Below are 25,971 nucleotides of genomic sequence, written 5' to 3'. Positions count from 1 at the left end.
TCTCCTCTCGCTCATTTTTATTTGAGTAACATTCATTTGTGATCTGTCTTTGGGTTGTGTTCACAAATTACTTGAACGAAATGGGCGCCAGGTCACCCAGTTTAAGGGCAATGCAGCAAGACATCATACAGACTTAAAAAACAAGTTTTATGGACAAAGATTGAAACGTTCTTAGTGCAGGACTGGAGGCAAAGAGCCCTGAAACAAGGAGCAAAGCTGTCTGCAGTACAGGTCTGACAGAACATCAGCTGGGACGACACCAAGTGAAAATGATGACCTTATTAGAGGCTGTACGCCTTCTCCGTTTACTCTCTGTGCCCTGAAATAAGGGAACTGTTTAAAGAAGTGACTACACGTCCTGCACTGTTAACACACAAGAACATCCAGCCGCGAACATCCAACATTTTCTAACTATGTAATATTTTCTATCTGTACCAAGCAGATGGGTGGAGAAAATTGAGAACTTTGAGGAGCTTTGAGAATGTTTGATTTGAGGAGCATCAGCTCATGTCCATGCGACCGCCCTTGGGGTAGTTGTTTAAGAGAGATTGTGACCTCTCCTCGTCTTCTTCTGCTTCTCTGGTGATCGTCTAGATTTTATGAATTTCCTCATGCGTCTTGATCTCAGCTCGGGGCCAAAAGGCCCTGCCACAGTAATTGCCTGATGAGTGATAGACTGGTAGTAAATGACGTTGGTAATTCAGCCGTGTCCAACTGGGTCTGACACGGAGCGTTAGCTGCTAACTACAGCTGCCCGCTCACTGACCCTCGGAGAGAACAGACAGCAGGCTGGTGTGTCCAGGGGCTCCAAAGTGGAGACGAGCTCTCAGTTGATGAAGGAGACTCATGAGTGGAGACGGATTTGACTGATGCAGATAAACTCCAGATTTGCTTGAATTTGCACAGCCCTAAGTCACCTAAGCTTAAGTTTACATCCGTCAATGTAAGAAGGTTACAAGGTCGATAAGGAACAACCTGTTGAAATCTTCAGAATGAGTTGTCACTCATAACGCACTGAAACAAAAGAAGATCTTGTTTGACAAACAGTAAAGGGAAAACAGATTTCACCAGTAAACCAACCAAAGCACAGTTAAGTCCACAGACAATAAAAAGAGACGGGCCAGGTGCTCAGACCAGGTGGAAACCTCCGGGTTTAAAAAGGGAAGCCATGCGTATGTGCCTGAAACTTGCATTCATTCTAATTTCGACTCCTCTGGTTGTAAAAAGAAGTCTTAATTGTATAGAAGTCAATGAGTTTATGGTCTCAATCTCTAGTTTCAAGTCTTCTTCAACACAGCATGATGTTCATTTAGTACATTATGCTTCATTTAGAGTCAAACAGACCATAAAGCAGGGGATGCTTTAGGGGCGGGGCTACACGGTGAGTGACAGGTTGCCCAAAAAGCCGAACTCAAGGCTGTAAAAGGCTGTAGTAGTGAGGCCATTGCTGGGTTAAGCACTGATGAGGCACTGTTGATCAGTTTGAAGGCTAATTAGATGTCCAAAAAATATGTCACAGTCTTTTACAATATTATGAGGAAGGATTTCACAAAGTCAGTCACATTTTCAAGAGTGGTAAAGATCAGCAGGTAAACAGACTATTTTGCTAAATTTGCACAAATACTTCTTCTTTGTTCTAGCACACATTTGTCAGCACCTTTCCCGGTGACATTGCTTATGGTAAAAGTTTGAGAGCTGGGTTCAAATTGACTTTAGTTACCCAGTGTTTTTATGATGGTGCTGTGTCAGCACCCACACTGACAGTCAGTGCTGGTGTCTGTCTACACGTGACCTTTAGCATGTGTAGGTGGTAACCAAAGTCTACCTTGATTCATTGCTGTGCAAAATCACACAAAAAATAACCTTGGAATAGAAACTACAAGAATTTTTTGTCCGAAAATACATTTAGATGTATTAAAATTGGTGTTTGTTTATACAATTTACAGTACGTCATGCTTTTAAAGTGATAGGAAACAGTGTACCATACATGTACATCCTTCCAGCTGTTTTCATGTCGAAATGCATTCTGGGACGTCTTCTAGTCTGAGTAACTGAAGCTGAGTCCATCACTTATCTGCAGCAGGAGGCCGGTGCAGACTTGCACCACTCGGAGCTAGCATTATTCACCTTTAGCGTTAGCCGCGGCAACATTTACAGTATGTGGAGTGGTGCATGGCCTCCGGTTGTCATCATCTAGTGTTAGCACTTTCCATGGTGTTCATCAGGATTACAGCACACAGCCAGACCCCCTACTGTATTGATACTGGCAACCTTGGCATCATTAATCCAGCGTGTTACATGCTTATATGATCCCAGTGACCATCGCTTTGCTTTAAGTATAGCATTACATTCCGGGGCAGCGCCTAGCATAGCCTCGGGAACCCAGGGCCGGGGCTTTATTACAGCTAATCCAGAATGGAGCCGCTAGATATCTGGTAGCCTGGCCGCTAGCTGCAGTCTCTCGTCTGGTGATTCTACAGGCGAGTCATGCTATCCAGCGATGAGCTTTTAAAGGCACAATCATTCACTGAAGGGAAAAAAGACACCCTGGAGACACTGCAGCTTCTTCAGTGTGTGTGTGTGTGTGTGTGTGTGTGTGTGTGTGTGTGTGTGTGTGTGTGTGTGTGTGTGTGTGTGGTATAAATGTGGGGGCGGTGTATTCCCTCCCGGTGTGTTCACTACAAGCACAGCACTGTGGTTTAATTAGCTTAATCCTCTTTTTGGGTTATTATGACCATAAATCATTGAACATACATGTAGGGAGGAGGGCTTAGCGTTGCAGAGAGTACAGGGAGCAGCCATCGCAGAAAGCCTGCACAGCATCAATACACTCACTGCCACACAGTGCACACCAGAGGCCGTCGGAAACCGATCATTATGGGGAACCCTGTCAGGAGCTCTACTGCACATGTGCAGCGATTCCACATAACGTCGGTAATCGTGTTCAAAACAGTTTCTCTGAGCTGCAGCTTTGACGGGAAGCGTATTTTCTCATTAAAAAATGTTTAATTAGGGAAAGTTGTTACGTTAATAGATGTACAAATGAATACAGTAAATCTCTGAAGTACCCAGCCAGAGCTGTTCTGAGTCGGAGCCAGGGTTTCTCCTGCTTCTCCACGGCTTTATCTCTAGAAACACTGCATGGCGAATAATCGCATCCTCCTTGTTATTCAAGCTGCGGTCCAAAACGATATACTTAACTACATGCTTGGCACCAGAGATAGCAGAATAGATGAGCAGTGTGTGAGAGCATTTGTCTCGACTATACTTAATGAAATGGGCATCAACTCTGGAAGCACTTTTTCTCTAAAATTGAAAATCGTACCTGATACAATATTTGGATGTACACTACAGCTCAAATACACGCTGCTGCTGTCAGACGATGATGTGTGAATAATCAGAGACAAAGCAGAATGAACACAGCAGAGACACGTTTAGAATAGTGGAGCACCGAGAGAGACTGCTAGCCCACGGCTCCATCAGTGAACAACTACACCTTCCACCGACTCCAGCAGCAAGCTGTCTGCTCGTGTCAAAGATGAATGGCAGTTCTAACACAACAGAGGAAAACACAAAACAACCAAATACACATTCACCTGTCAGCAAGTGTGTGATACACAATACAGGGCTAATGGTTCAATGCAATCCCTACGTTGAGTCCTCATTATGTGTAAACGTGTAAAAGAATAGGTGCAAAAATACGTTTCAATTTAGACCATATCTATGATTAAGGGGATTGCCTCAACATGGTTCTCAATGGCCTGCGGCTAACAGTGCTAACGACACAAACGGTGCAAACAACAGCAACAGTGATGACACCTTGGGTCAGAACACGTTATCAACGGTAACTGCTGTATCAGCGCAGGGCATAGAGGCGGCCATTAGCCAGCCAGTGAGGCACATAAACTGACCCCAGGCGGCAACCTCCAAGCAATGAGGAAGAGCCTTAAAGCTGCATTCTCTCTAGTGTCCACCAGGGGGCGACTCCTCTGGTTGTATAGAAGTCTAGTCTAAAATGACTCTACTTCTCTCTTGATTTATTCCCTCAGTAAACATTGTAAACATGAGTTTATGGTCTCAATCTCTAGTTTACAGTCTTCTTCAATACAGCATGATGTTCATTTAGTACATTATGGTCCATTTAGAGTCAAACAGACCATAAAGCAGGGGATGATTTAGGGGCGGGGCTACACAGTGATTGACAGGTCTCTACCAGAGACGTATACGGTGTCTCTACGTCACTCCTCCTCAGTCCAAATATGGTCACTTCCTGTTCACTGGTTGGAGAAAAAACAAGATGGCGACGGCCAAAATGCCAAAATACCAAAGTCGAGGCGTCTTATATACAATATATGACTGGCACTCACATGCACTCACATGCACTCACATGCACTAACATGTACTAACATGTACTCACATGCACTAACATGTACTAACATGTACTCACATGCACTCACATGCACTCACATGCACTAACATGTACTAACATGTACTAACATGCACTCACATGCACTCACATGCACTAACATGTACTAACATGTACTCACATGCACTCACATGCACTCACATGCACTAACATGTACTAACATGTACTCACATGCACTCACATGCACTCACATGCACTAACATGCACTCACATGCACTAACATGTACTAACATGCACTCACATGCACTCACATGCACTAACATGTACTAACATGCACTCACATGCACTAACATGCACTCACATGCACGCACGGCCGGATGGGCTCCATATCAAACAAGAAGCTGGTGGTGCAACACACACAGAGGGACGTCATTCACTGCTCAGGTAGACAAAACGTCACTATATCTTTAATAATAGATGCTCAAATGTAGCTCCTTACCGAGAAAATGAAAAAATAAACACAGTTTCTTTAATGGAAACCATAAAGCAGCTTGTTACAAACAGATCTTCATGAAACTTCATCCAACAGTTAAACCGTCCATGTGAAGACCATGAGCAAACTGAAATGTGTCTGAGTAAATCAAACCATCTTCATATGAACAGATGTTTGTTCTGGAACATTTTCGAGCAGCGGTAGAAACCTCTGACGTTCAGTGTTTAAAAGCCTTCTCTGACATGTTTCAAGGCGTGATTGAGTCGTATAGATAAATATTTAAATATCTAAATATTGCTATCGTTTCTATCCAGATAGATTTTTTTCACAGATGTACTTTTCTATTTTTCCAAGCAGCACTTATTATTCTCTACAAGGTATTAAAATCAATTAGCACACTGCTGAAACGTGTGTTGAGTTGCATAATCACTCATTAGAGAAGAAGTCTGCATTGATTTTATTTTTGATCTTATGATCATGAAGATGAGCTGCACATTCAAATGAGAGGATAACCTCACAAAGATGATGTCGACAGGTTTGTGGAGGCGAGTAGGAAACAAAACGTTCACATTTCACACGGTTTGTAAAATGTCTCACTGTGATGTAGAGAACGACGATCGTGTGATGATAGTTCACAGGTTCAAACGTGGAGAAAAACAATCCACTTGAGTCTGACTTCCCAAGACCTCCTCCCCCTCCTCCCCCTCCCCCCAGCCTCATGTGGATTCAGGAAAACCCCTGCTGTAACCTCAGACCTCCACACACACACACACACACATACACACACACATACACACACACCTCTGTACTCCTCTTCACCCACTGGGTCCATCCTCCAACCTGAGCTCTCTCTCTCTCTCTCTCTCTCTCTCTCTCTCTCTCTCCATTTGCTCATTCAGTTTGGGTTGCCAAGCAACTGCATCACCCTCCTCCATAATTGGATGGTGGCTGGTTGATTGTCCATGCCTGTTAATCTCTCTCTCTCTCTCTCTCTCTCTCTCTCTCTCTCTCTCTCTAACCCCCCCCCCCCCCCCCCCTTTCTGTCTTTCTCTCAGTTGCTAGGTGACTTTACCACGCATCCTTGCCTTGCCGTGCTATAATTGGCTGGCGTCATGGTTGCTGTGGCGTCGGGCCCGAGCTGGCCTTGCTTCGTTCCTCCAACTGTGTGTGTGTGTGTGTGTGTGTGTGTGTGTGTGTGTGTGTGTGTGTGTGTGTGTGTGTGTGTGTGTGTGTGTGTGTGTGTGTGTGTGCGTGTTTTGGGGGGGGGTCCTATTGAAGGAAGATGGGGCGCTCTGGCCAATTACAGAAGACGGGTGTGAAACGGCCGCCTGTCTGGCACCTGCGGCCCCCACTCGTACCCCATATCACACACACACACACACACACACACACACACACACACACACACACACACAGGCGTGCAGGTTGAGAGTGTAACATTTCTCCGGCAGGATAAGCTGCCAAGTGGTTTGCTAATGCACATTGAAAGCGTCGGTGCTGTATTCAGACTGTGTGCAGTGAGGAGGAGGATTCACACGTTCACTCTGCTGCTGAGGATGTTCTGCTTCTTAACAGAACCAAACGTGAATCTGCTGTAGAATCAGCCGGTACTGGATCTCCTGCACTGAATGCGGGAGTCTTCTTCGCTCCCGTCTCCATTCATCTGTGGTTGAATTAGAAGTAAGGAGAGAAACGGCTACATCTGACTAACAGTATCAGACATCGACAGGTTGATATCAGTCCAGTAGACTGCAGCAATACACACTTCAGTTCCAGAGATGTTTGTGTATTTAATATTTAAATATTTAATATTTCTCAAATCAAGTTCAGTAGACTGTTTATACATTATATATACTTAAAGTTTATTTTGTAAACTGTAGAATATCCTTGCTCAGACACATCTAAGTGAAAGAGAGAAGAACAAAGGCTTGTATTGTATACTTTGTAAGTACTTTCATTGTATACTCTGTAAGTACTTTTATTGTACACTTTGTTAGTATCCAGTGTCAGCTGGACTGTGGCTGGATGGCTGTAGTCACAGTGACTCTATGGTGTAGAGCTGCCTAAACACTTCCTCCAGCTCCTCCTGGGGGGTCCGACACATGCTGACAGATGAAGTCTCTCCAGCTCGCTCTGAGTCCCCCCCCTCAGGGTTTTCCACCAAATCCATCCTCTGCAGCTGCAGAGAAACCACATCTGACTCACTCACATCTGTGTTTTCTCATACTTTGCGGTCGTCACAAACACAAACACCTCGTGGTCATTAGATGTCTTCTCTCTCGTTCTCGTGGGTCGATACGAAGCCCTCCATCCTGCAGCTGATGTCTCCAATGTCATGAAGAGCACTCTTAAAACATGGTGGACCGTTTAGAAAATAGATATGAATAGAACAAAACCTTGGACAGTTTTTTTGTTATTCCACTTATTCATCTTCTAATTCAAAACCTGGCATCTACATTACCCACAATGCAACTCGACTACCAACAGTTTTGTCTGACGCTGTGTCACAATTTGTGTTGTTCCCCACTTGCACTTGCTATTGTGTCCTGTGCAGTGTACCCGGACCGTGTTCTCATCACGGTCATAACGTCTCACCCTAAACGGCCGCCATCTTGGCTACCCACAGCGGAAAGGGGAGGGGCCACCAAACTTGTGAGAGAAAAAAGGCGGCCGAGGAAGCTGCAGCTCCTGCAGACTGCAGTGAACACCTTAAAGAGCATCATGTCAGCACTTCAGTGAAAGTAACCCTTGATGACAAAACCCAATTAATTACAAAACCAAAAGTGCATCAGAAGCCAGCGTGGAGAGGGAGGAGACTTGATATGTGCTGTCTTGATCTTCAGTATGGACTGGATGACAGAGGGAGGAGACTTGATATTTGTCTTGATCTTCAGTATGGACTGGATGACAGAGGGAGGAGACTTGATATGTGCTGTCTTGATCTTCAGTATAGACTGGATGACAGAGGGAGGAGACTTGATATTTGTCTTGATCTTCAGTATAGACTAGATGACAGAGGGAGGAGACTTGATATTTGTCTTGATCTTCAGTATGGACTGGATGACAGAGGGAGGAGACTTGATATGTGCTGTCTTGATCTTCAGTATAGACTGGATGACAGAGGGAGGAGACTTGATATGTGCTGTCTTGATCTTCAGTATAGACTAGATGACAGAGGGAGGAGACTTGATATTTGTCTTGATCTTCAGTATAGACTAGATGACAGAGGGAGGAGACTTGATATTTGTCTTGATCTTCAGTATAGACTAGATGACAGAGGGAGGAGACTTGATATTTGTCTTGATCTTCAGTATGGACTGGATGACAGAGGGAGGAGACTTGATATGTGCTGTCTTGATCTTCAGTATGGACTAGATGACAGAGGGAGGAGACTTGATATGTGCTGTCTTGATCTTCAGTATGGACTAGATGACAGAGGGAGGAGACTTGATATTTGTCTTGATCTTCAGTATAGACTAGATGTCAGAGGGAGGAGACTTGATATTTGTCTTGATCTTCAGTATAGACTAGATGACAGAGGGAGGAGACTTGATATTTGTCTTGATCTTCAGTATGGACTGGATGACAGAGGGAGGAGACTTGATATTTGTCTTGATCTTCAGTATGGACTAGATGACAGAGGGAGGAGACTTGATATTTGTCTTGATCTTCAGTATAGACTGGATGACAGAGGGAGGAGACTTGATATGTGCTGTCTTGATCTTCAGTATGGACTAGATGACAGAGGGAGGAGACTTGATATGTGCTGTCTTGATCTTCAGTATGGACTAGATGACAGAGGGAGGAGACTTGATATTTGTCTTGATCTTCAGTATAGACTGGATGACAGAGGGAGGAGACTTGATATGTGCTGTCTTGATCTTCAGTATGGACTAGATGACAGAGGGAGGAGACTTGATATTTGTCTTGATCTTCAGTATAGACTAGATGACAGAGGGAGGAGACTTGATATTTGTCTTGATCTTCAGTATAGACTAGATGACAGAGGGAGGAGACTTGATATTTGTCTTGATCTTCAGTATAGACTAGATGACAGAGGGAGGAGACTTGATATTTGTCTTGATCTTCAGTATGGACTGGATGACAGAGGGAGGAGACTTGATATGTGCTGTCTTGATCTTCAGTATGGACTAGATGACAGAGGGAGGAGACTTGATATGTGCTGTCTTGATCTTCAGTATGGACTAGATGACAGAGGGAGGAGACTTGATATTTGTCTTGATCTTCAGTATAGACTGGATGACAGAGGGAGGAGACTTGATATGTGCTGTCTTGATCTTCAGTATAGACTAGATGACAGAGGGAGGAGACTTGATATGTGCTGTCTTGATCTTCAGTATAGACTAGATGACAGAGGGAGGAGACTTGATATTTGTCTTGATCTTCAGTATAGACTAGATGACAGAGGGAGGAGACTTGATATTTGTCTTGATCTTCAGTATAGACTAGATGACAGAGGGAGGAGACTTGATATTTGTCTTGATCTTCAGTATAGACTAGATGACAGAGGGAGGAGACTTGATATTTGTCTTGATCTTCAGTATGGACTGGATGACAGAGGGAGGAGACTTGATATGTGCTGTCTTGATCTTCAGTATGGACTAGATGACAGAGGGAGGAGACTTGATATGTGCTGTCTTGATCTTCAGTATGGACTAGATGACAGAGGGAGGAGACTTGATATTTGTCTTGATCTTCAGTATAGACTAGATGTCAGAGGGAGGAGACTTGATATTTGTCTTGATCTTCAGTATAGACTAGATGACAGAGGGAGGAGACTTGATATTTGTCTTGATCTTCAGTATGGACTGGATGACAGAGGGAGGAGACTTGATATTTGTCTTGATCTTCAGTATGGACTAGATGACAGAGGGAGGAGACTTGATATTTGTCTTGATCTTCAGTATAGACTGGATGACAGAGGGAGGAGACTTGATATGTGCTGTCTTGATCTTCAGTATGGACTAGATGACAGAGGGAGGAGACTTGATATGTGCTGTCTTGATCTTCAGTATGGACTAGATGACAGAGGGAGGAGACTTGATATTTGTCTTGATCTTCAGTATAGACTGGATGACAGAGGGAGGAGACTTGATATGTGCTGTCTTGATCTTCAGTATGGACTAGATGACAGAGGGAGGAGACTTGATATTTGTCTTGATCTTCAGTATAGACTAGATGACAGAGGGAGGAGACTTGATATTTGTCTTGATCTTCAGTATAGACTAGATGACAGAGGGAGGAGACTTGATATTTGTCTTGATCTTCAGTATAGACTAGATGACAGAGGGAGGAGACTTGATATTTGTCTTGATCTTCAGTATGGACTGGATGACAGAGGGAGGAGACTTGATATGTGCTGTCTTGATCTTCAGTATGGACTAGATGACAGAGGGAGGAGACTTGATATGTGCTGTCTTGATCTTCAGTATGGACTAGATGACAGAGGGAGGAGACTTGATATTTGTCTTGATCTTCAGTATAGACTGGATGACAGAGGGAGGAGACTTGATATGTGCTGTCTTGATCTTCAGTATGGACTAGATGACAGAGGGAGGAGACTTGATATTTGTCTTGATCTTCAGTATAGACTAGATGACAGAGGGAGGAGACTTGATATTTGTCTTGATCTTCAGTATAGACTGGATGACAGAGGGAGGAGACTTGATATTTGTCTTGATCTTCAGTATAGACTAGATGACAGAGGGAGGAGACTTGATATTTGTCTTGATCTTCAGTATGGACTAGATGACAGAGGGAGGAGACTTGATATTTGTCTTGATCTTCAGTATGGACTAGATGACAGAGGGAGGAGACTTGATATTTGTCTTGATCTTCAGTATAGACTGGATGACAGAGGGAGGAGACTTGATATGTGCTGTCTTGATCTTCAGTATGGACTAGATGACAGAGGGAGGAGACTTGATATTTGTCTTGATCTTCAGTATAGACTAGATGACAGAGGGAGGAGACTTGATATTTGTCTTGATCTTCAGTATAGACTGGATGACAGAGGGAGGAGACTTGATATGTGCTGTCTTGATCTTCAGTATGGACTGGATGACAGAGGGAGGAGACTTGATATTTGTCTTGATCTTCAGTATAGACTAGATGACAGAGGGAGGAGACTTGATATTTGTCTTGATCTTCAGTATAGACTGGATGACAGAGGGAGGAGACTTGATATTTGTCTTGATCTTCAGTATAGACTAGATGACAGAGGGAGGAGACTTGATATTTGTCTTGATCTTCAGTATGGACTAGATGACAGAGGGAGGAGACTTGATATTTGTCTTGATCTTCAGTATGGACTAGATGACAGAGGGAGGAGACTTGATATTTGTCTTGATCTTCAGTATAGACTAGATGACAGAGGGAGGAGACTTGATATTTGTCTTGATCTTCAGTATGGACTAGATGACAGAGGGAGGAGACTTGATATTTGTCTTGATCTTCAGTATGGACTAGATGACAGAGGGAGGAGACTTGATATTTGTCTTGATCTTCAGTATAGACTAGATGACAGAGGGAGGAGACTTGATATTTGTCTTGATCTTCAGTATAGACTAGATGACAGAGGGAGGAGACTTGATATTTGTCTTGATCTTCAGTATAGACTGGATGACAGAGGGAGGAGACTTGATATTTGTCTTGGTCTTCAGTATGGACTGGATGACAGAGGGAGGAGACTTGATATTTGTCTTGATCTTCAGTATAGACTAGATGACAGAGGGAGGAGACTTGATATTTGTCTTGATCTTCAGTATGGACTAGATGACAGAGGGAGGAGACTTGATATTTGTCTTGATCTTCAGTATAGACTGGATGACAGAGGGAGGAGACTTGATATTTGTCTTGATCTTCAGTATAGACTGGATGACAGAGGGAGGAGACTTGATATTTGTCTTGATCTTCAGTATAGACTGGATGACAGAGGGAGGCCTATCTCCCAAAATACACAATGTTGAGACTGCAACCAAACCCAGATCCCTGTTGAGGAAATCAGCAACCGACAGCACGACATTTGACTGTAGACCATTTGAATATGCAAATCTAGGAGGGCGCCGCTCACGATCAGGGATTCATTTAGTCCGAGAACAATCGCGTCACGCTGTGTCTGTGGAAGAAAGACGACGCTGATCAAAGTTACTCAGGAGCTGAATGAAGGGGCCGGATGTTCCTGCAGCACTTCGTCTTTTTACTCGCCGTTGCATCACCTCGCTGTCAGAGCGCCTCAGACGTGGGTCCGGGTGAAGGGGCACTTTCTACGGCTTCCGTCATTCTGACACCACGAGTCAACACGGTGGATTAAGGCAATTACAGATCCGAGAAACATGCATGGAAATGTCTTTTCAATTAAAAAAAATAAAATAAGTGTTTTAACATTTTCAAGACGGTGTATTCAGATCATTGGAAAGAGCAGCAGTAACAGCTCTGTTGAAGGCTGTGACGAATATAAACCAAACTAACATGAGGAATACTTGCCTGTGAATATTTTGCATCAAAACTATTCATACCGGTTTGACTGGATCTGCACAGGTAGACTATTGACCCAGATCCTATTGACCCAGAGCCTATTGACCCAGAGCAGCCCGTCTGTCTGAGGTAACCTGTCGTACAGCTACTGTCACATGCTTCATTGAGCGTCCTTTTAGTGAACAGCTACTCAGTGTGTATGACAGCACAGGCTTTTATTGTGAAATGTAAGAACGGAAGGATCTGGTCTGCTTTTGTTGTGTCTGTTTTGAATCCGTCAGTTCAACACCGCGTGATTGGACGAGGCTTTTATTACAAATGTATATTTTTCATCACATAATCATAATCTATGTGAAAGTACTTCATGACAAATATGTTGATTGGCACGCGAACACGTTTTCCCTCGTTCAGACAGGACGATGATGAATCGTTATTCCTGTTGTTCATCAGTGAGCTCGACACCAGACCGATTTTAATCCATTAAAAATCAACATGTGGGCGACAACGCAGACATCTGGACCAGGTTCACTGTTTTAATTGATTAAAAACTAACATAGCTGTGAAAACACCCTGTACTGTTGAGAAATACTTCAGTGTTCACAGTACTTCCTCTTCGTCACGTGTTTGTATTTGTCTGGTGTGTGTGTGTGTGTGTGTGTGTGTGTGTGTGTGTGTGTGTGTGTGTGTGTGTGTGTGTGTGTGTGGTGTGTGTGTGTGTGTGTGTGAGGGTGGGGGGGACCGGCAGGACATCTGGCTAACTGACTGTAAGCTGCTGTGTTTCTCCCCATCAAGAGTCATTAAGACCCCAATTATAGTTACCCCCCCCCCTCTGCCGAGTGGCCGACCACGGTCCACTCTGGTGTTCTACCACGTTCTACCACGTTCTACCACGTTCCATCACGTTCCATCACGTTCTATCACTGTCCTTGTAGTCCTTGTTCAAGCTTTATTGTTCTCAGTTCCTTCCTTCCTCTCTTTGCTGAGATCCGGCCCCAGTCTCAGCCGTCACCACCAAACATAAAAGATTTAAAGAGAACATCTCACGGCTGATCTTTGCTTGTGTGAACATTAACACGCTGTCTTCTGGTCTTAGTGCTGGAAAGAGTTGCGTCTGACTTTACGTGGAATCGGAGCCTGTGACGAGCATCAAGAACGACTCTATAGAAATAGACTGTATAGAGGCGTCAGTATTAGACTGAGACTGTTCAACTACCCATTGAGAAGTCATTGCAGCAGCTTTAATTAAACTTATCTCAGGCGTTCATTGAATGAAATCACTTTTGTTTTTGTCGTTTTAGTCGTACTTCTACATTTTGATTTTCTGAATTATAGAGAGAAACCCTCTCATGCAAGCAGTCCGACATCATCACGTCCCATCTGAAGACAGTCTGCTCACGCTACACACACGCTACACACACACACACACACACACACACACACACACACACACACACACAGCTGGAAGGCTTTCTATCGTGGAGAGATAACTACAGGCTGAGAACAATAGAGCATCTCTCCTCCCATCTGGTGAAGTGGGGGATGAAACTTCATTTACATTTTCAGATCCCACCACCTCAGGGTGTGTGTGTGTGTGTGTGTGTGTGTGTGTGTGTGTGTGTGTGTGTGTGTGTGTGTGTGTGTGTAGGGGGGAGTGTGATTCATTTCAGGGTGAATTTAGGATTATGAATTAACACGCCGCCGTGCTGAAAGACTTCATTTACAGCTAATTGAGTGTATTGGCTCATTGAAATGGCTGTTGTGTTTAAACTGGCCTGCCTGCCGGGCCCCTGAGGCTGTGTGTGTGTGTGTGTGTGTGTGTGTGTGTGTGTGTGTGTGTGTGTGTGTGTGTGTGTGTGTGTGTGTGTGTGTGTGTGTGTGTGTGTGTGTGTGTGTGTGTGTGTTGGGGTCTGCAAAAAGCAGAGGGTGGATACCTATATATTAGTGAACAGCTGTAGATTAAATGTGTGAAATTAGATGTAGAAATTCTAATAAAATGTGACACCTTCTCCCCCCCCCCCCCCCCCCCCCTCTCTCTCTCAGGTGAGAAGCCCTATAAGTGCTCATGGGAGGGCTGTGACTGGCGTTTCGCCCGCAGTGACGAGTTGACGCGACACTACCGCAAACACACCGGAGCCAAGCCATTCAAGTGCAACCACTGCGACAGGTACGGACACTCCCACGCCTCTGAACATCCGCGGCACGTCGTTGCCCGTTTTACCTGTCGAGGACCTCTGCTTAACCTGCGTTTTGTCCCCACGGGTAGAACTCCCAAAACCCCCCAAAAAGACTTTAGAATGGGGTCAGGTCAGCTTCAGGTCAGCTTCAGGTCAGCTTCAGGTCAGCTTCAGGTCAGCTTCAGGTCAGCCAGCGCATCACATATTTGGGCAGTTTTTGTCAACATTTCGAGCTGCAACTACCGATCTTAATTGGCAATACTCCTTTTTTTACAGGAAACATTTTGAGCCATGACCGCAGAAAAAGATCAGGTGTAAATATTTAAATGATATATACATTAATATATATATATATATATATATCAATAAAGTGTACAAAGCTGGAAACAGGCTCTTGTAGCTCCAACGGTTAGCTAACATTAAACCTGTGTGTGTGTGTGTGTGTGTGTGTGTGTGTGTGTGTGTGTGTGTGTGTGTGTGATGACTGTGCTGAGCTAGGATAAATACATCACAGAGCACTGAACACCCCGTAGAATGAAAGACGATCAAACTGACATCTGGTAAGACGGCAGATAGGCGTATTTACATTTGCGCGGCTCTTTCATGCTTCTCCTTTAAATCAATAGTGAGGGGGGGGGGGGGGGGGGGCATCATCGCATGGGCAACAATTTTTCTTTTGTTGTGCATTTCTTGATAATGCATCCGAGGCAAAAGGCAGTTGGCACAAAAGGATCCGCCGAACGACGAATCAAACGACGCTTGTTTTCATTCAGGATCCACGCTTCTCATCTCTGTTCAGTTCAGAGGAATAGAAGTGTTCACTTCACCACGTTTAGAGACTGAACACTAGAAGTGAGTGAGTGTGAAGCGGAGAACAGACCGGATCACTTTCTTAAAGACAGTTGAGGAGAGGAGGCGCTCAGGGGAATCCTTATCTGGACCATGAAGGTTCAAGAATGGAGCTTGCGGTGTGTCAGTTTAACAATGAGGAATGTTTCATTAAATGTATTAAATACTGAATTTTTTCAGGTTTTTGGGGGGGTTTTTGCCAGCCATAGGAATGCATTTAAAGATGACTTTATTATTGGCTTCTTATTGGCTTTCGTTTCATGCTGTGCTTCTTGGTCCTGCGTCACTGCGTCACGCTCGCCGCAGTTTGACCTCGGTGGAAAACAAAGAAGACAAAAACAAAAGAAGATGATGCGCTGTGTGTTTCAAAATGAAAGCTAACTAAATCTCCCTGTGGACAAAAGCCAGGGACGTCACAGCGTCTCTGTTTGGTCCTGGAGGTAGAGTGTGAGTGTGAGTGTGAGTGTGAGTGTGAGTGTGTGTGTGTGTGTGTGTGTGTGTGTGTGTGTGTGTGTGTGCTTACTCATGCCCCTGTGCTGGCAGTTAAATGGATTCTGGCTCTTGGCAGACTGGTCACAGCTAATTGACTGGCACCAGATGCCAGCTCCACTTTAACATACACACTCTGTGTGTGTGTGTGTGCCCGCACTACCTTTTCTGGTGAACATCACGCACACACACACACACACACACACACACACACACACACACGCACACATTTGCCCTAGAGGCAGTGTAATTGGCTGTAGCGGGTTCCCTCTAGTTTGGGTTTTAGACATAAACCCCTCCAGAACCCTGCTGGAAGCTTCTAATCCTGGCTGAGAGCTGGGACTGTATTAGCTCCTTCTTGGCTCACACGCAATGTGCGGAGACTCGACACACACACACACACACACACACACACACACACATGCACACACATGCGTGCATAACGCAAAGTCAAACGTGAACATTTAAAGGTCCAGATGTAACAATGACACAGACGTAGGCTGCATCGTGTAGCACTGAAGGTATTTCTGAGCTTCAATGTTGGCGTTGATGACTCACAGTTGGAGTTTTCGTGAAACTCTCCAGATAGAATCATCTCTGCAGAGGATGAACACCCGCGGGAGAAAAGTACCGGCTTCTTCCGAGTCAGAGGGACACGGCGGTGTACAGTGAGGCTCATCCAATCACAGCCGACGCATTCTCACCGCTCTGAAGCGTCCAGCCATGCCGCTCAACGAACCCCTCTGAGGACAAGTTTGTTTCAATTTACGGTCTTTTCAAAATAAACTTCCATCTCCACAGGAAGTTGCGTTCAGGCAACAGAACCACTGAAAGATTTCAGATGTTTGATGGCTCCTCCTGAGACTTTGGGGCGACTAGAGCTGACGGAGCAGAGAGGAGGAGATGAGTGTTTGGATCTACGTGGACCCAAACAGTGTGGCCAAGGTCAAACTCCATCAAGGGAAACTTGGCCGACTTTCAACCGGCTCTGGGTCACGGCAGCGGCGGCGCTACATGCAGATGAACGTGCGCGTGTAAAATATTGATCTATTTATATAACATAAAATAAGTATAGACGTATGATCGTATCATTTTTCTGAACATTTCCTTTATTTTAAGCTACGGTCGGCTCTATTCAGCTGCGTAATGAGATTAAAGGGGGAGAGCAGCAGCTTTGTTCAGAAAACTCATTGTCTGAACGCATCTATAGTCTTGTTTACATGTTTCCAGTGTCTCTTTAGGATAGCCCTAGAGGCTTTCAAATTACAAAGTGAATGGAAACATGCTTAACATAACCAGGATGTATCTTTACAGTAACACACACACACACACACACACACACACACACACACACACACACACACACACATCTGTGGTGGGTGGAGCCCACTAAAATATTACCATGAGAAAAGTGGCAGCCATGGAGAGGTTAACATTAGATAGGCTGTTCAATCTGACACAATTTCTCCTGGGGAAACACACACACACACACACACACACACACACACACACACACACTGCAGTCTGTCATTAATCCTGCCTAATCAAGCGGGGACCCCCCGATGTTTCTGGAAGGAGGAGGAGTGATGAGGAGGAGGACAAAAAGAAGTGAGGAGGAGAAGGGAGAGTTTAGAGGAGGGGAAGTGGCGAATGGGAAGGAGGAGTGTGTGTGTGTGTGTGTGTGTGTGTGTGTGTGTGTGTGTGTGTGTGTGTGTGTGTGTGTAAGGGGGTGGGGGGGTGGGGGGTACCAGCTGGTCTGGCTGCTACAGCGCCCCAGCAGTGACACAGTAACTGGCATGGCCATCTGTCCAGCCACACACACACACACACATGGATTGGTGAAGGTGTACAGTAGGTAGCACATGGCCACGCTAGATCACAGACAACAGGGATGAGAGCACAGTTCAGCTGTACATTTACATCATGTACGTTGAAAGACCGGGGGTTCTGCCCACACTTTGTGTTTTCTACTAACATCCTAGAAGCTGTCCACACTGACACACCAAAGCATTTCCGGTTGGCAAAAAATGTTTTTAGACGTCTGTAACTGTAACTTATAAACTGTGTACGACGCCTCTACACGTCATATTTCACAGCTTGGTTCAGAAGCCTCTGGTATCAAACCGCAGAACGTTTGTGTGTGAACATAGTGAAATGAGGCGGTTAACGTTGTAACAAGTGGTTTACCGGGGAAACGGTCGCCGGCTGTTGTTACATGGGTAACGTTGTGTAACGGTCGCTGGTAAAGTTGTAACACGTGATTGACATTGTGTAACAGTCGCGGGTAAAGTTGTAACACATGGTTAACGTTGTGTAACGGTCGCTGGTAAAGTTGTAACACGTGGTTAACGTTGTGTAACGGTCGCTGGTAAAGTTGTAACACGTGGTTAACGTTGTGTAACAGTCACTGGTAAAGTTGTAACACGTGGTTAACGTTGTGTAACAGTCGCAGGTAAAGTTATAACACATGGTTAACGTTGTGTAACAGTCGCAGGTAAAGTTATAACACATGGTTAACGTTGTGTAACAGCCGCAGGTAAAGTTGTAACACGTGGTTAACGTTGTGTAACAGTCGCAGGTAAAGTTGTAACACGTGGTTAACGTTGTGTAACAGTCGCAGGTAAAGTTGTAACACGTGGTTAACGTTGTGTAACAGTCGCAGGTAAAGTTGTAACACATGGTTAACGTTGTGTAACAGTCGCAGGTAAAGTTGTAACACGTGGTTAACGTTGTGTAACAGTCACTGGTAAAGTTGTAACACGTGGTTAACATTGTGTAACAGTCGCAGGTAAAGTTATAACACATGGTTAACGTTGTGTAACAGTCGCAGGTAAAGTTGTAACACATGGTTAACGTTGTGTAACAGCCGCAGGTAAAGTTGTAACACGTGGTTAACGTTGTGTAACAGTCGCAGGTAAAGTTGTAACACGTGGTTAACGTTGTGTAACAGTCGCAGGTAAAGTTGTAACACGTGGTTAACGTTGTGTAACAGTCGCAGGTAAAGTTGTAACACGTGGTTAACGTTGTGTAACAGTCGCAGGTAAAGTTGTAACACGTGGTTAACGTTGTGTAACAGTCGCAGGTAAAGTTGTAACACGTGGTTAACGTTGTGTAACAGTCGCAGGTAAAGTTGTAACACGTGGTTAACGTTGTGTAACAGTCGCAGGTAAAGTTGTAACACGTGGTTAACGTTGTGTAACAGTCACAGGTAAAGTTGTAACACGTGGTTAACGTTGTGTAACAGTCGCAGGTAAAGTTGTAATACGTGATTAACGTTGTGTAACAGTCGCTGGTAAAGTTGTAACACATGGTTATCGTTGTGTAACGGTCGCTGGTAAAGTTGTAACACATGGTTAACGTTGTGTAACGGTTGCTGGTAAAGTTGTAACACGTGATTAATGTTGTGTAACGGTCGCTGGTAAAGTTGTAACACGTGGTTAACGTTGTGTAACAGTCGCTCGTAAAGTTGTAATACGTGATTAATGTTGTGTAACAGTCGCTGGTAAAGTTGTAACACGTGATTAACGTTGTGTAACAGTCGCTCGTAAAGTTGTAATACGTGATTAATGTTGTGTAACGGTCGTTGGTAAAGTTGTAACACGTGATTAACGTTGTGTAACAGTCGCGGTTAGCGTAATAACAAGTGGTTACCTTGTGAAATGGTCACGGGTAATGTTGCAACACTTGGTTACCGTCGTATAAAGGTTATGATAAACACTGTGGCCCGTGGGTGATGTTGTGAAGCCTTTCACAGCTAGTGGGCAGTATTTTAAGATACGCCCCACACTGAAAACAGAGGCCTACTTCACGGTTTTAAGCTCTCTTTTTTTGGTGATTGCGCAGCAGCATCAATTAGGCCGATGATGTCATCGGCTTAAACAGCTGAGATTTGTTCGACTGGACAAAATATCTGAATATATCACTCACAGCATTATGCACAGGACTTCAGGCTGGTCAAAGATCTCCTTTCAGTTCAACTTGCTCGATTTTGTCTTTATTTTCCAACTCATTGTGACGTTTTAGTGAACCCTGAATGAAGCTTCCTGCAGGATCTGAAGACTGATATCAGGAGAAGGAACCATCTGAGAAACCGAAGATTATGCTGCAATGTGCAAAACTTTCTGTTGTGCTTTTGAGTGTTGAGCTCTGTCTGCTTGCATCTGGATAGCCAGCCTAAACACACACACACACACACACACACACACACACACACACACACACACACACACACACACACACATGGAACAGTCCTGACTAATTAATAATGAATAAAGCCTCTGGCAAATTGAATTTTTAATTTCTCATTTTCTCCTCGCCCACATTTTGTTTTGCTTCTTCTTTAGTCATATCATTTGCGATTCATTTTTATTGGGAATGTTCAGCTTTAATGGTGTAATTAAATTAAAACGCTCGTGACATTGCGATTCTTATATTACTCATCAACCAGCACCTGGTTTTATGTGTCTCTCTCTCGCACCCGGTGCACTCGCTGCTGAGTTAAATCGCCCGGCATCAGAGAGCACCGCCAGCCTGTCTGCATTAGTGTCCCTGTTCACGATGCATATCTAATTAGTTTCTACAATAGTGCTCTACTCGGAGCTCGAGGACTGACTGCAGAGCTGTGGAGGTCTGGCTGTGATTTATGGTCGTGTTTGAGTCGTATTTAGAGAGTCACTGAGCCTGAATTGGCCCGTATTCGTCTCTACGTTTGGGCTTCACTGGCGTGACATAATGAAGTAAGACTATTGAAGTTCGCTGTCGTTTAAAACGAAGAGGTTGAAAACCTCTGCAGTTCTCTGCATTTATACATTTGTGTGTTAAGCTCTGTTGAGATGATTCTCTTACCTTTTAACCAACTAGAATTCTGCAAAGGGGCCGTCCTGACACCCTCAGTGCATTACACTGCTACAGTACAATCATAAATTAATAACATTATTATATTTGTTTCCGCTGCTTTCAAGCCCGTTCAAACTGACTCCCCCATATTTTCTTTCATGCATTTTCAATAATAAATTATTCTTTTTACTATGGCAGTAGTTTTAATATGCAGTACGCTCAGCTAATCGCTGTTTTAAATTCAGCGTTTAATCAGTTGTCAGTGTCGATCCATTGCTTTCCATCTTGCATTAGTCCAGAGTAACTAAACCTGGACTGAGAGACTAGCTAACCATTGTCTTAATGTTACACATTAGCTCGTTAGCTTGTGTAGCTAATGCGTGCGCCACGGGTAGGGCTGGGTATCGGCACTCAAAACCTTTTAAGGTATCGACTGAAATAACACAGCGCCAAGTAGTATCGAAGCTTCTCCAGTCTACCGATGCCTTCAATTGATCCTTTCTGTGCCCAGATCTGGGAAATAAATGACCATTTTCATGGATCTGCACACGGTGATATCTGAGCCGATGGCTAGCAGCTAACAGTGCTAACAGTTTTAACCTAAGGGGAAACCGCAGGGTGACAACAACGCAGTCCTGACACCGTGGAATGCCACCTCGTTTCCACCACCTTGAATATATACTGCGTAAACGTTCACTTGTGCCGACGTGTGAAGCAGGGAGGCTGGGAGTGTGGAACATTTCCAGCAAATACACTTAGCCGGTGTGGCGTTCAAGGGGCCTGAGATAATGGAGGGTTACCAAGATATACACAGAGCCAGTGGGTAACACAGTATATATACTATATACAGAGCCAGTGGGTAACACAGTATATATACTCTATACAGAGCCAGTGGGTAACACAGTATATATATATATATACTGTATACAGAGCCAGTGGCAGTGATCAGCAGCACTTGCCTGATGTATTCTGGTTATCTTTTCAAATTGTGCGTTTGCACCTCTTAAAACTGTCAGTAGGCGTTTAGATTTATAAAGGCTGTTTTCTGTTTATTCCTATTTTAATTATTTCCGTCTGCTGTGTTCTGTTTTCTGCACTGACTCACTTTCCGAGCATTAATACATTTGCAGCTTCACATTTTCCCGTGCATGTTTCATGCTTATTCAGGGTGTTGGATTGACGTTCTCCGTTTCTCTCTGCAGGTGTTTCTCTCGGTCGGACCACCTGGCCCTGCACATGAAGAGGCACATCTGAGGCCAAAAAGAAGAGGAGAAGGAGGAAGAAGCAAGAGGAGAAATAGGAGGAGGAAGAGGAGGAGGAGGAGGAGGAGGAGATAGGAGGAGAGAGGGATGAACACTCGAGCTACCAACCGCCCGCCTCGTTCACCCCGTCGATAAACCAGCCGGCGGCCATGACGCCTGCAGGGCGGCGCATCCATCTGAGAGGAGCCGCGAAGATCAAACGGAACGACGGCCCTCTCCTTAAAGGCGGCGACCGGAGGGAAACGAGGAGTAGCTAGATTGTTGTTTTTTTCTTTAAAACTACACACTTGCGATAGCGAACGACCAACAAACCCGTCTTTGAATGCATCATCCCGGTAAACCCCGGCGGCCCTCGTGTGGCTCCGGGGGCTTGGACACTGCCAAACCAACATATACTTACCTTACATTACGCCGCTTTCTTTCTTTCTCTGTAGTCAGTGTGTTTCAACCATAAAGAACACTTTAGGTGTGGAGCTAGTTTAAATATCCATGTAGTCAGTTGTTAGCGCTTTACCGGCTTTAGAAATCAAATACTCAACTCTTTTCATTGTTTTTTCAATATTTCTCATACACGGAACATCAGAAACCATCATCTGCCGCAGTCAGCTTCAGTAATCTATGTGAAGAAAACAACAACCGATCTGCAGGAGAGAGACTGTCTAGATTGACTTCCAGCATAGCTGACAATCAGGACTCGGACCCGTGGGTTCTGTCCGGTCAGCCCTCAGGCTCTCCTCCGGTGGGCGTTTGCATCTCTCGCCTACGCTGAGGCGCCTGCCGCCTCCGCAGGACATCTGACAGAAATGCGCAGCGACACTTTCTTCCCTTTTTTTCTACGTAGAGGACGATAATTCTTCTTATTGTGGTTATTGCAAAGAATGACACTTTGTTCTTTATTTCTCTCTTGGAGAGAAAACGTCTTAAAACTCACTGAATTGTGTTTGAGGAAAAAACAAAAAGACAAAAAAAAAAAATAATCTTTAAGATGACTTCAACCGAATGTGTGGGATGAGGAGGAGAGCGGTGCCGCTCTTTTAATCCCCATGTGCACCGGCTCTGCTTCTGCAGTCTGTGAGCAACCAGTGGATGAACATAACAACACACAGAATCAAACAACACTCGGAGAAGGATTTCTACTTTCTTGGACTAAAATAAAAGCGGAGAGGTCTTCAGGTTTCTTTGTTTTCTTCAGCGCTGCTCTTTCTGCCCCTTTGCGTGACTCTTCGTGGTCTCGCACTCTTACTTGGAGTCAGGCGGAGGACTCGCTGGAAAAACGGAGAACCTGTTTTCCCTCCTTCTTCTTTTTGCTTTTCTTTCGTTGATTCTGAGAGTCGTCCCGGAGCTCTGTCACAGACTCCCGCAGATCTCGTCTCGCCGGGCGGCGGCGCTGCTGCGGGGCGCGAGCCTCTGCTCGCTCGCGTCGGGACTCGAGGCGCCAGCCGGAACCTTTGTGCGGCGGCGCCGAACAGACGCGGTCACGTCGGCCCGGTCCAATCTGCCTGTTTTCGTATCCATTGACTGCACTGACTCTTTCTTTTTTTTAAATGTTATCTGTGCTTTTTTGTTTAGTTTTTTTTCTACAGCTGAAAAAAAAAATGAACTCAAAGAAAAAAAAACTCATAAAAAGACTAAAAAGACACAAAAAACTCTTCTGTCTCGCGCTTACACACTGTATAGAGAACAAGAACACACACTCCGTCAACACAGACGCACACCGCGGTTCCTTTGCTCACGGCTCCTCTTGAGATAAGACTAATAAGATTTAGGAAAATAATTATTAAACGAATGAACAGAGTTGGAAAACAAAACACTGCATGGCAGGCTTTATTGCAAACACACACACACACACGAGCTCATGCACACACACACACACACACACACACACACACACACACACACACACACATACACACTCTTCCTGGAATTATATGTTCTGCTCCCAGATCTTTTTTCACAGTAGGAATTTAGCAACTGTTGTTGAGTAGAAGAGTATCTTAGCTCTCGGCTGGAGGTAACAAACGATTCCAAATCCTCTGAAGTGAGAAATCGGCTTGTTCTCGGGTCCAGCGATCGCCCACATCTCCCTCGCTACAGTTTGTGCCTCTCATTCAAGCAGCGCTCGCCTCAGAGACTCCGGTAACGCCGCCGGTGACGATCGAGGGAACGAACCACGAATAACAAATTGCAGCAGGTCTACTTTTTCTTAAAGCATGTTGAAAACATGTCCGTCACCCTCAGAGACCTTTCTAGTCTGCCTCTCGTGTACAGTGAATTTGAATGTCTTGACCTGGAAATCTGGGAATTCAGATTTCCAATAATTAAAAAATAAATGACTAAATCGACAGAAACATTTGCGGAAAATAGTTATTTAAAAAAATTGATTTTGATATAGGCAAGCTGTCATTGGGATCACCAGCTCCTCAACCTTCTCTCAGAACATACATGTAGTTGATGGAGCGCTAACCTCCTGCATTCATGTTGGTGACGTATCGATGAAGTTCATTTGAACAGCTCCAAGTAGCAGATTAAATCTCTGTGCCGAATTTAACTTTGGCATTCTAATTAGCGCATTAATGAAGTGAATGAAATACATGTTGATGCCAAAGGCCTGTGGGATGGTGGCACTGGCTAGCTTGGGGCAGTGCGTGCAGAACCCGGATGTGTTATGAGATCTGGATACCGGTCGTATTATTCACGCGTGGTCCAGCTGCAACAAGGGATGTAGGAATGTCGCTTTGCAACTTCTCGTTGTGCCCGAGTGTTTAGAGGTTTATGAGCATGTCTTCAAAACACACACCTGGCCTGCTGGGGGGGGGGGTGGGGGGGGGGTTTCTCAATTGACTTTTATCTGTGACCTGAATGTAAACCCTTAATGCTAAAATGTCCAATGTATGAAATGATGAATTATATAAAACTGTGGCGAGCACATATCCACAACGCCTGCTTCCTTCGCCTAATGGTTGCGGGACAAAAAAAAGAATCTCTCCCTGCAATCAGGGCATCGCTGATACCGCCAACACCGACACCGCTGCTCCATCCGCCCACCACCGCCTGTATGCCCCGTAGCGCATGCAAACAGTCTTAACACTCGCTGCTGTTGACTGGTGCAGCTGGGTGAGGGGGCGCAGGGTTCCCTGAAGCTGGCGGGGGGATTTCACATCCCAGCATGCCCAGTCATCGCGCCAGTCGACCTTGCCAGCCTTCATTAGGTGAAGTAGTCAGAACATTCCCCTTCGAGGGGGTTTATGGTGCAGCTTCGAACAATCGATACCAAAAACCTCCAGCGTGGAACTGCCCTTTAGCCACGGGCGGAGTCTCCCCGGTCAGGGGAGATCAGCGGGAGACCGCCTCCATATGAGGCCTCTGTATCCAGCGGCAGCTTTTTCTCTACTAACTCTCTGTTTCTGCTAAACGCGACGTAAAGCAACCCACGTCTGAGATGAATCCACCGTCTCACTTCTGATTTCAATTCACTGTTCTGTTTCTGTTTCTGAAGCTCGGATGATGCAAAGTCACGCTAAAATGTTGAGACGCATGAGGAGCCCTCCTATACAGGAAGTACAATCATAGAGGGATGGGGATCGTAGCACTTTTGTGAGGCTTTTGATGGCATGAATGTGTACGTGTGTGTGTGTGTGTGTGTGTGTGTGTGTGTGTGTGTGTGTGTGTGTGTGTGTGTGTGTGTGTGTGTGTGTGTGTGTGTCCGTTATGCGTACTGTGAGGGAAGCAGCGATTCAGCAAAGTGGTCGATAACAGATGTTTTTTACTGCTGAACATGTGTGGGAGAAATCTCGGTTTGAAAATGCTGTTAATCTAAGCTAACGATGTGTTCATTAGGTTTTTGTTCAGACCCCTTATTCGTTCACACATTCATTCATTCATTCATTATTTCAAGTCATGGAGCTTGATGACTTGAGTCAAGAGAGATGAAAACTTGCACTTTGTATTAAAACACGCTGAAATCAGACTGAGGGACACCTGTGGCTCCTTCTTTAGTTCCTCCCA

General features: G+C 44.8%; 1 protein-coding gene across 1 annotated transcript in view; it reads left to right on the top strand.

Annotated features, from left to right (window-relative positions):
* klf7b (Kruppel like factor 7b) overlaps positions 1–24,765 on the top strand; it is a 64,581-nt gene extending 39,816 nt beyond the window's left edge. The window contains exons 3-4 of the mRNA XM_068736645.1: positions 14,397–14,520; positions 21,907–24,765. Of these exons, the coding sequence (XP_068592746.1) occupies positions 14,397–14,520; positions 21,907–21,958 (176 nt within the window). The 3' untranslated portion in view covers positions 21,959–24,765. The remainder of the gene's footprint in view (positions 1–14,396; positions 14,521–21,906) is intronic.
* Positions 24,766–25,971: the final 1,206 nt, after the last annotated feature.

Source organism: Cebidichthys violaceus, unplaced genomic scaffold (assembly GCF_023349555.1).
Source record: "Cebidichthys violaceus isolate CVI_PGR_0920_01 unplaced genomic scaffold, fCebVio1.0.p SCAF_71, whole genome shotgun sequence".
Lineage (NCBI taxonomy): Eukaryota > Metazoa > Chordata > Actinopteri > Perciformes > Stichaeidae > Cebidichthys > Cebidichthys violaceus.
This window is presented reverse-complemented; position numbering and strand designations above follow the sequence as displayed.